This window comes from Tachypleus tridentatus, chromosome 4 (genome assembly GCF_004210375.1).
Source record: "Tachypleus tridentatus isolate NWPU-2018 chromosome 4, ASM421037v1, whole genome shotgun sequence".
In the NCBI taxonomy this organism is placed as follows: domain Eukaryota; kingdom Metazoa; phylum Arthropoda; class Merostomata; order Xiphosura; family Limulidae; genus Tachypleus; species Tachypleus tridentatus.
The window spans coordinates 92,359,052-92,371,267 of NC_134828.1; the positions used below are offsets into that span (position 1 = coordinate 92,359,052).

The following is a 12,216-nucleotide window of genomic DNA, read 5'->3' on the forward strand; positions in this document are numbered from 1 at the left end:
GATTGTCAACACCTGTACATAAATAACCGCTGTCCTAGATTAGCAATTTATAAGGTACCACCTTACATAAATGCCACTTTTATCGCTTTCTGTTGATAAAGATAAGGATCTCTGAAGAAATTTCCTCAGAAAAGCTTTGAATTAATCACACAACATTCATTCAGGTTATTCTATGGAAACAATACACATTAGATTATGATTGATGTACAAAGATACTTAAAAATGTATAAATGCGCTTTATTATTTAACTCATCCAATTGTCATTTTATTCTACAGAAAAACAACTAAAGGCATTTTGTACAAAACACCGTTATTAATAGATCTGACTTACTTTGACAATAACTACATTCCAAGGAACATTGCACCATTGTCCATTTGTCATCCGGATTCCTGGACGTGGCCATAATTCCTCTAAACAGAGAGTTTTCTCCTCACCAGGCTTGTATCTCAGACACCAAACACACGCCCAACGGTGCTTCGATGGAAACGCACCACGTGTTTCTATTAGTGGTGTCCCACCTCATGAACTCGTATGCGAGTGTTTTACTTGATTATTTTATCTATCAGAATTCACTATAAAACTCCATTAAAGAAGTTTATTTGAAGTTTCGTATTTAAATAGACGATTCTCTACAAGAATCAGAGTTTCATCTTAATCTTGGTGGGACTATTTGTAATGTTCCATAAAACCCACGTCCATAATTAATCTTATATAAGAATACAGAGTCGTACCTTTCGGAGAGACGTCTGGAATCCCGAGATAAAAGGGGCCTTCTCGAACCACGATCTCATGTGCTATGATAGCAAATGCGTAGATGTCACCTTTCTGTGTTCCTTCATTGAGCTGGTTGGGCATGCGTAGAAGTTCGGGCGCGGTCCATAATTGTTCTGAAAGGTATATAAAGCCACAAAATGTATAAATAACTTACACATTTGAAAACGAATAAACACCAAAAAGATAAAAATTTACTAAGCCTTTATCATTAATATGAAACTTAAAAATGTTATGAAATAATAAACGGTTGTTTATCAAACACACGAAAGCGTTCACATTGAAGACAGTACAAATTGTTGGTTGTATATACTCGTCCAAATATATATTTTGTAATATTACAGTTTTAATATTTAATAGATTATAAGTTATATGGAAGGTGAAAAGTACTTTTTTTTTTTTTAAAGAAAATTGAAAACATCGTAAATATTAATAGGAGGATTGATATGAAGAAATAAGATCGTTAACTTTGCCCTCGCGCATTGCAATGACGTATGACAGTGAAGAATTATTTACAGTAAAAATAACGTTCTTTACTTTACTAGATACGAAAATAAATAATATATTTCAAAACATAAAGTGGTGTTTAATATTGTTTATTCTTCGGTATTATAGAGTGGACTAAGTATTCGATGTTTAACCTACACGTCTGATTTTTTCTCACCATAGGTAAAATTACGAATATAAAACTTTCATTTTTAATTATATCTTGTTATATGGTTTATTGATTATTGTAAAAATTGAATGTCTTAACTGTAAAAAATTAATTCACGCAAGCATAGATCACTAGATGCCAAACAAAACTTATTATTTTCAGCTGTTTTTAACGTATATATAATATTTTTACTAGATATAATACTGATATTTACAACATTACTAAAATCATATAAAGAAGTAAAATAAAAAAGCTTTATGAACTAACTAGCCAACAATTCTCTAAATTAAAGAAGTATTTTCTATTCCGATTATTCGAAGCACCTATAACAGCCTTCCAGGTCTAATTAATTGAAACGTAAATTTTTGTTCATAACGTTGAGTAAACTTTCAATATTCAGTGCTAGAACCAGGCCTACAATCCTAAATTTTATATTTATTAAAAGAGAATTACTCAATTACCAGGAGATAGTTTGTATGATTTGGTTAAAATTAAAGCGTTTAAATCATTCTCTTATAAGAAATGTACTTAAACTACTTGGTTGTAAATAGAGGATTTAGATTTTTAGGTAATAAGAAGATGGTTTACATCACTGGATTAAAAGATGGTCCTATAAATTATTATATTATAAGTAGAGAGTTTAAGTATCTGGTTACAAATAAATTATTTAAATTACTGGGTTCTAAAGGGACACTTTAACTTCCTGAGTTATAAATAGAGGGTTTAAGTTTACGTGTTACAAAAAGATTTAAATTACTTTGTTATAAGAAGAGGGTTTAAACTACTGGGTTAAAACTATTAGGCTTATGTACTGGGTTATAAATAAAGGGTTTAAACTACTGATTTGTAACTATAGGGTTTATATTACTGCGTTATAAATAGAGGCTTAAACTACTGGATTATAAATAAACAGTTTTAAATTTATGATTTATAAGCAGAGGGTTTAAACTACTGCGTTGTAAGTATATGCTACTGGTGGTATAAATAGAGAATTGAAATTACTAGATTATAAATAGCTCTAAATTTGCCTTTATTTCGTGCTAATAAAATATAAACTATTTTAGGTATATATATATACACACACATGTATGGTTTTATTTACTCTAATTGTGTTTCGTACAAACTCTTGTTTAGAGCTCAAACTTCCATAACCTAGTTTCTATTAAAACCGTATTATGAATAATCAATTATATACAATAATATTTTCCGGTAACAAATGAATTATGAAACAGAACATTCGTTGTCAAGCCAGTAGCAAAGTAATATTCCACATCTGGCCATGGCTGTGGAGATTTAAATATTTTTTTTATAATTTTTCCCATCTAAATTTCATATTAAGAGCACACAAGTTAAAAGTGGAAAAACCTAAATATGATAGAAGAAGAAAGCGCCGTATTTTCTTCATCAGTACATTTATTATTATATTCAACCTGTTTTATGAATGTATGTGAAGACAAAGCACCGTAAGCACGAACTAATCATCGAATCTTCAGATTGCTTCTGTTTAGGGCTGCTTATAATTATTGTTTATTTTAATAAAATAGTGAAACGTTGCATGTTTATCATAATAATGTACAGTTGATTAATTAGTGCATTTGAATTTGTGAAAAAACAAAACGATACGCGTGTGCAAAAAGAATTGTGTGAAATTTTCAAATTAGAAAAATTCTACTTTTTATACAAACAGTACTTATTTCTGTCTTTAATGTAGTTTTTAGTCTTAACTTATATTGTTTGTACAAGTTTGTTAATTAGTTTATATTATTATTTACACAAACTCTATCTGACAGTCTTTCGCCTTTTTACCTCATTGGTTTATAATATTATTGCAATACAAATAACATACGTCATAATGTATCCTAATGTTTTATTTTATGTTAATTGAGAGTACTGAAGAATGCACCTAATTAACTCATTGTTACTATGAGTTGTGAAGAATGAATGGAATATTTTAAATGTTAGTGGAAAAAAAAATTATAAGTCCGTTTGGTTCAATATCACAAGTTTAAGACACACGTATAAAAAAAATCATTTGTGTACCATAAAACAACAAATATATCAATTAACCGATTAAACTTTTTAAGTTAACCGCTAGATGAATAAAGAATTCATCATTTAGAACTCAGTCTACAAGATAAGAGAAAGAAACTGAGATAACTTCGACCTGTGTAATCTGAAGATTGTAACAGAAACTCACAGGGGAATTATGACTGACAGAAGAGACAATTGGGAGTAGTTTTAACTGGTTAACTCTTAGAACAAATAGTTTCCACTAACAAAAAAAGTACAGGTGCATTGTATTTCTTCTGAGTTTTTTTTCTTTTGTAAGTGGAAGATTGAATGTCATATTGCGATGGTTCATAAACTGCTACCTAATGATTTATATTTTGACATTACACTCTATATAGATTAGTGTCTCATGCCTGACTTATAAGAATAGCTATTCAGTTAATGTTTTGGGAAGAAATATGTTACTTACGGCGTCTTGTTCACAGAAACCTAAAACAAACTAAATAAAACTGAAATGTTACAGTATTTGTTAAAGAGGAGAGTGCTTCGAAATAATATATTTCCTTCTAATACTAAGGCTTCATAGTACTGATATCCGTATAAGAATATTAGGCTTTATTTCTTACTCTAATAAATAATAAAGGTACAGAAAGTTATATAACTTTAAAGTTCTGTATAGTCTTCATTAGAATAAAACAATTGTATATAAATAAAATTCTGGCGGACAAATGATTGTATATTTGTATTGTAGAGCTAGCTTTTATGGTCATAATTTATGAAGAATTATCTTTAAACACCTTAAACGTGTATTTACATGGATTCAATTGCAATCATTGAATTCACCCAAAGCTCAAAAAGCTATTAAAGAAGTTTGTTTGCTTGTTTTGAATTTCGCACAAAGCTACTCGAGAGCTATCTGTGCTAGCCGTCCCTAATTTAGCAGTGTAAGACTAGAGGGAAGGCAGCTAGTCATCACCACCCACCGCCAACTCTTGGGCTACTCTTTTACTAACGAATAGTGAGATTAACCGTCACATTATAACGCCCCCACGGCTGAAAGGGTGAGCACGTTTGGTGCGACGGGGATTCGAGTCCGCGACTCTCGGATTACCAGTCGAGCGCCTTAACTACTCGACCATGTTAGGCCTATTAAAGAAGTGATTAGAGTATTGGTGTTACTTTTACCCTGTCGCTGTTGTGTTTTGTAATTATTAAAATAGTCTTTTCTTCTTAAAATTGTACAAGCCAAGAATGTTGTTGTTTTAGTCCCGCCATATACAAACGTTTGTCATTATCAGAAATTGAAATCAGATCATGAATTTTTTTGCTCAAAATATAAATTAATTACAATGAGCCAATTCAATTATTTATCATTAAGACAAAATATAAGTGCTGTTTGTTTGTTTGTTTTTTTGAATTTCGCACAAAGCTACTCGAGGGCTATCTGTGCTAGCCGTTCCTAATTTAGCAGTGTAAGATTAGAGAGAAGGCAGCTATTCATCACCACCCACCGCCAACTTTTGGGCTACTCTTTTACTAACGAATAGTGGGATTAACCGTCACATTATAACGCCCCCAAAGCTGAAAGGGCGAGCATGTTTGGCGCGAAGGGGATTACGAGTCGCACGCCTTAACATGCTTGGCCATGCCGGACCCAAAATATAAGTGTCTCGTATAAACTGAAATAAAATAGGGAAATATTCTAATTAATAAACAATATCGGATTTTTGAAATACTAAAATCAGCCAAAAGAAGAATTACCGTCACAACTTCTGAATAAATCTGTATATATGTTCGATCATTCACAAGAATTCGAAAAAGAAAATGCATACGAGAAAATTATATTTCAAACAGATCAGTCTTGGACTTTTCCTCTCAAATAACACATGTAGAAAACTTCTTCAAGTTCTGATATATTTTCTTAAGAGAAGAAAAAAACTCATGATCCGACTAAATGTTTCTAAAATCTGACCTTTGTACGATTGCATTTTGAATTATGAGTTCAAAGTACAGTATTTACAACAAAAAGACAGAGGAGAATAGGTGGAAAAAAATTCTGTGGAACAAGAGGAAATACTATTTTATTACAGTTAACTATCTAAGACAGGATATGTGTGGAATACATTTTTTATAAGGTTACTATTGTGAGATATCAGAACGTATAAGAATTTTGAATCACGTAACAACGTCATTAATCTTATAACACTTCTATGACGTGTGGGAATTATTTGGTTCAGATGGAAGTGCACATTAAACGAGAAATCTTTATTTTCTTCACTTTTAGCAGCACCAATGGGGTCGGAAGGTTCTCAGGTTTTAAACATCATAAACTGAGGTTTCTTTTGTTTGTTAACAGAAGAGTGATGCTTGAAGAATAAATACCGTTTTGTACAGTAAAAGTATTGATACAATAACTGTGATGAATTTATCTTTTTCATTGGATACTTTGGTATTGTAACTTTATTGACAATAATTGAAATCAGTGTTATCACTTATTATATTCGTTAAATCAAAATTATTTCGTAAACATTGAAACTCGTAATTTTTCTTAAGTTCCCCGGTAGGACAACTGTAAGTTTACGAATTTAAGACACTAAAGCCTAGGGTTCGATTCCTCGCACTGAAAACAACAGTTAGGACAGTGTAGATGGCTCTAACACAAATATTACAGTTTAACATTTGTATTATGGTTAACTGTTTGTCACATAAAACCCGTATTATAGCTTTGTTTTTTTTTTTAATTTTGCGCAAAGTTACACTAGGGCTATCTGCGCTAGCCGTCCCTAATTTAGCAGTTTAAAACTAGAGAGAAGGCAGCTAGTCATCACCATCCACCGTCAACTCTTGGGCTACTCTTTTACCAACGAATAGTAGGATTGAACGTAACATTATAACGTCCCCACGGCTCAGAGGGCGAGCATGCTTGGTGTGACGGGGATTCGAACCCGTGACCCTCAGATTACGAGTCCAGTGTTTTAACCACCTGGCCATGCCGGGTCATATTAAAGCTAATAATGTTTTGTTTTCGTTGTATTTTTGTTAAAGTTTGTGTCGAAAAATAGGTAATTGAGTACGTAATTACAGAACAGGTTGTAATGAAGATCTAAGTGAGTTTGTTTGGTTCTAGATGAGTATAATTATGGAACAGGTCTAAGTGAGTTTGTTTGGTTCTAGATGAGTATAATTATGGAACAGGTCTAAGTGAGTTTGTTTGGTTCTAGATGAGTATAATTATGGAACAGGTCTAAGTGAGTTTGTTTGGTTGTAAATGAGTATAATTATGGAACAGGTCTAAGTGAGTTTGTTTGGTTGTAAGTGAGTATAATTATGGAACAGGTCTAAGTGAGTTTGTTTGGTTGTAAGTATAATTATGGAACAGGTCTAAGTGAGTTTGTTTGGTTGTAAGTGAGTATAATTATGGAACAGGTCTAAGTGAGTTTGTTTGGTTGTGAGTATAATTATGGAACAGGTTGTTATGCAGATCTAAGTGAGTTTATTTGGGTTTAACTTACTTCTCCAGTAGTCGTAGAAATCAACGTTTTCCTCATACACCCTTAGACTGTGAAGACCAAAGTCTGTGATTTTCAGTACAAACCTGCTGTCAACCACACAATTGGACGACTTTAGGTTTCCATGGCAACGAACCTCGCTACCATGGAGATAAGCCATACCCTGAATAAGAAAAAAAGAAAGAAAACGTACGTGGTGAGTTAAACGTTGTTCGTGACGTGAAATTGATTAGATTGTTCTTAATAGACATGCAATCAAAATGAATCTAACTAACGGAGTGTTCCAAGCTATCTATAGATACAATGGATAGTTAATCATAAAACGTTAAAGACTCTGCTTAGAACGTAATTCTACAAATATACACACGATAAGTTACACATTGTTTTCTCAACGTGTATTTGAGAGGCAAGCACACCTTCAAGTGACACTTGGAAATATAATATAATTTGCAAACAAATAAGTTAGTTATTCAAACATGAGCTTAAACAAAATATAACCACGAGCTTACATTACAGTAATCGAACTTAGTTGTCTTCGTTGACGTAAAACAGGCGCGTGCAAAGTTTTATCACGCACTCTTTTAATTAACACCAAAACGAATGGTTCAAGCTGAGTGCTTTTCAGGTTTGAACTTCCATAACATTGTTTTAGTAATGTTTTTGTGTGCTTTTTTCTTCTAAATAGATAAAACTAAACATACATATTTTGTATAGCTGTTTTTTAAAAAAAATATTCTCACCACTGGGTCACTACGAGCAAACCTATTATATCTGATAAATAAAGATACGGTTTCCATTCAGTTGTGTCTTGTGTTCGAGTTATTTGAGCGGTATTGGTATGCCTTTCTGGCAATAATTTTTAAAGTAACTGTAGTAGGTATAAACATTATTTGGAGTACAGTTTAAAGGGTGAATAAAATTTTGTCATTAATGCAAACGAATTGTCATTTTTAGTGGAACTAAAAATACTTTCTTATTCGCGATTCAAAAAAAAGAATTCCATCGATGTAAATTAACTGGATATGAAGCATTAGAGCTGGATGGAAGGATAAATTACATATAAAATATCGGTTTATCGTATCAATTAGATTTTCATTGTTTCCATAATTTTAGGCATCACGGCTCGTCATCAGAGTAGATTTATAAACACTTTCGATAAACGCATTTTACATTATAGTTTCCTAATCAGTTAAGATCAGTTAACTAAAGCACGTGACAAAATGAATTTAAATAAACCTACACTATGTGGGTTGAAGTATCAATCAAGAAAGAAAAATGTTGAGATGGAGATAAACAATAAGGTAGATAGAAAAATCCAAGTGTAGACAGATAACTAGAACTTTACATTCATTGAGCTAAACAAATAGGAAAACTCATTGAAAAGTGATGAGAAAACTGACAGACAGCTTCATTGATAAACAGACAGACAACGAAGTGGAATTGTTCATTGAAACAAATGACAGTAGAGAAATAGATTGAAACGTATGTGTAAGGATACAGAGTTTTTGATGAGTGTTGTGTAGCAGATAGAGAGACAAGTTATTTCAAAGTGGTGGCAGACAAATAGGGAGGCAGGTAATTGAAAGTGATGGGTAAAGTGATTCATTATGAAGTAGAGAGCAGGTAGACAGTTAGACAATCATTGAAAAGGGATTAACAGAAATATACGAAAATAGATTTATTTAGTAAGAATGGACAGATAGAAAGGAAAACAATGCCTCTGAAAAGTGGTAGGAAAGACGACAGATAGAGAGGTTTTTGAAAGATTGTTAGTAGACAGATAGTGAGATTTATTGAAACTATATGGACAAAAAGACAGTTAGAGTGATTGAACGGTGACAGGCAGATATATATTCAAAAGTAATAACAACATAATAAACAGTAGAGAGACAAGAAGTTAAAAAAAGATAGTAAGGCAAACTAGTAAAGAGAATCATTAAGACTTGGTTCTCAAGGAAATCTGTAGAACGATTAATTTGAAAGTCGAGAGAACAGAGATAACTAGACAGATTAATTTTAATATGATGAGAAAAAGTAAGTTGACAGATTCATTGTGGAGCGGTGGAGAAACAATTACCTAAATAGTCGCTCATTAGTGGTGATAGACAAATAAGTATAAATATTTATTAAACAATTGGAAATTGACATCTCGTAGCAAAATTCATTGGAGAATGTTAGGCAGGTAATTAGGTAGACATATCCTTTAAATAATGATAGTGAGTAAAAATATTCATGAAACAAGCGGGCAAACAGACACCTGTGGTAGACAGGTATGTAGACAAGTTCATCTAAAATTCAACGATGATGAATGTAAAAAAAAAAGGCATAATGCTAAAATAAATACTAGAGGACACCTGTGGAAGAAAAATATGTAAAAATATTGATTATAAGGTGTTGGTTAAACAGGTAAGTAGAGAGATGCATTGAAAAAAATCACTGGAAGGTAGAGAATCAGAGAAAGTGTTTGAACATTTGTAGACGTGTGCATCAAATACAGGGTAGAATATGTTTTAGTTACTTTCACCTGAAATAGATGAGAAGACAGATTTATGGAAGAGTGACAGGCACACAGATACATAGATAAAACTCACTGTAAAATAATTTCAAAAAACTGGAGCAGGCTGATAAGTAGATATCTTAGATAACAAGGTTTATTTAAAGGTGGGGTAAAATCCATGGTTAGCTAAAACTGCCTACCTACACAGATTTACCGAATAATATTGGACAAAGAGGTTGCTGAGAAATTCATTTAAGAGTATTGGACAGATTGATAGGTAGATAGATTCATCGAAAAGTGGAAGCATACTGATTCATTTAAAAGTCACAAACAGTTATATTTATTGGAACGTGATAGGTTCATTGACTGGTGAGTAACTAGATAAGTAGAGAAGTTGCATGAAAATTGTGGGAATACAAAATGGCAAAGACATTAATATTCAAACAGTTTGTTGGCATATTGGTAAACAAACTAACGTCGAGTTTTTCTAAAACGTGATGAACAGGCAGTTAGATAATTTGCTTGAAACCAAATTACAAACAGATTGGAAGATGGATTCTTTAATACGGTTAACATTTCAAAAGGAACATAACCTAACTGAAAGTGGTTTACATATAGACAGTTAAAGATATTCCTTTTAATCTAGTGAACAGACGAATAGTTTGAGAGATTCGTTTAAAAATGGTGGGTATACATATAACTAGATAGATTTAACGAAAAGTGATGGCAGATAGATTTTTAGTAAATCCACTAAAGAGTAACTAGAGAACAGATGGACAGGTAAATGAATTTGAAAGGGTTGAGCACGCAGATTGGTAGACAGATCCATTGAACAGTGGTGAGCAGACCGTGAAGTAAGAATAAATATTGAATTATAGTGGATAGTAAAGTAGATAATTATTTACATTATAGAGTTGTGGGTAGACAGATTATTGAAAACTGGTGAGCAGGTAGATATAGACATTCTCTTAAAAATCTGAATAGAGAAATGGTAACAGAATTATATACGTAAAAACGGCTGGTATGGTCAGAGAAAGCACTGTGTAGAGGAGCGAACAACGTTGTTGTTCTCTATATATATAATTTATATACATAGCATATATAATTTTCTCTACAAGTGGGTTTGCTTATCATCACGAGATGAAAACACAGCTTCAATAAATATCGAAAGGCTGGCGTTTAAATAAATAGGCTGGACTATTAAGTATGCAGGTGCTTTAGAAAGTGACTAATAGAAAGTTTATTGACAGATTAATTGAAAGCTGATGGATTGATGGAAATATAGCAGATGAATTGAACAGTGATAGTTAAACAGATTTTTTAAAATGAAAACTGATGGTCAAGTAGGTAGTGAGACATTTATTGTACAGATAAGTGAATAGAACCATTAAACAGTTGTTTCAAAATTGACAGGCAGATATATAGGTATATAAATTGCTTGAATAGTAAGTAATTGGTAAACAGATAAGACATAAAAATGTATTACCGCTGAATGTGATGGGAGGCTGTGCTTTAACCTATGTGTTATGTGTTTGACAGCAATATTTCTCAAAAATGGCTAAATAGATTTGGACAAAAAATGATGTATATTTGGACTATGATCCAACTTAGAAGTGATTAATTTCTGGATGGTCAATATCACAGTGAGGGCACGCAAATCCAAAAAAAAAAAAAAATCCTTATCTGTTACCATGAGGAGGGTTTTTTCACACTACGTTTTCTCAAAACAAAAGAATTGGATTTTAATGAAACTAGCTGGACAAATGTAGAATTCATTCCCTGTTGTCCTGCCAAAACTCATCAGTGTCTGTTACGGACGGACGGACAGATTCTCGTATTTGTTTGAGAGCCGGATGTGATCAACGCTGCGTCATAGAGGCATGTGCTTTACTGGGTGCCTGACTAGTTAAAATATGTGTTGGACAGATTGTCAGGTTCCTTGAAAGTAAGTAGCAATGCCCACGACACATGCGTGGTAGGGAGGTAGAGAAACAGTGTGATTAAAAATAATGGTTGGATGATGAATTTTTGCAACTTAGGGTAGATTCATTTGTTGGAAAGTGAGAAGAAATTGTAAGGGTTCGATAGATTAATTGAAGTGGGGAATTTACAGGTAGAATATTTCTTTAAAAATGAATGGGAGAAAGAGAAAGAGAATTTCAGTACAAAGATGTGGAAGATATAAATATTTATTGAAATTGTTTTGGAAGACCTGTGGTTTAAGTTTCATTGACATATTGCTAGACATATTAATAGGTAAGTAAGTATACTAAATGAACACAGATTGACAACTTGGTATAGAGTATTCAGTACAAAAACTAGACCAGACAAATATCTATTGAAATTCATAAAGATTGGCTGACTGATGAATCAGGATAAAGATTCATTGAAAAGAAATAGGCAGAACGAGGCTTGTAAAAGTAATGGGCAAAGAGATATAAATCAAACAGACTAATCCAAAAGATGTGAGCAGATAAAGTGATATAACAGTTTCACGGAGAATGCATAATTACATAAAGAGAGGTAAACTAATATCTAGGTAACGATATTCGATGGGTAGACTGAGATCTAGGTAAGGATATTCCATGGGTAGACTGACATCTAGGTAAGGATATTCAGTGGGTAGACTGACATCTAAGTAAGAATATTCAATGGGTAGACTGACATCTAGGTAATGATATACAATGGGTATACTGACATCTAAGTAATGATATTCAATGGGTAGACTGACATCTAGGTAACGATATTCCATGGGTAGACTAACACCTAGGTA

At 32.5% G+C, this 12,216-nt stretch overlaps 1 protein-coding gene across 3 annotated transcripts in view; it reads right to left on the bottom strand.

The window, feature by feature from the left end:
- The window catches only part of LOC143249696 (atrial natriuretic peptide receptor 1-like), a 208,086-nt gene that overhangs the window by 69,484 nt on the left and 126,386 nt on the right, over nt 1–12,216 (bottom strand). For all 3 annotated transcript variants that reach the window (XM_076500004.1, XM_076500003.1, XM_076500005.1), the window contains exons 13-14: nt 6,950–7,109; nt 733–888 (exon numbers count right to left, since the gene is read on the bottom strand). In XM_076500004.1, coding sequence (XP_076356119.1) covers nt 733–888; nt 6,950–7,109 — 316 coding nt within the window. The remainder of the gene's footprint in view (nt 1–732; nt 889–6,949; nt 7,110–12,216) is intronic.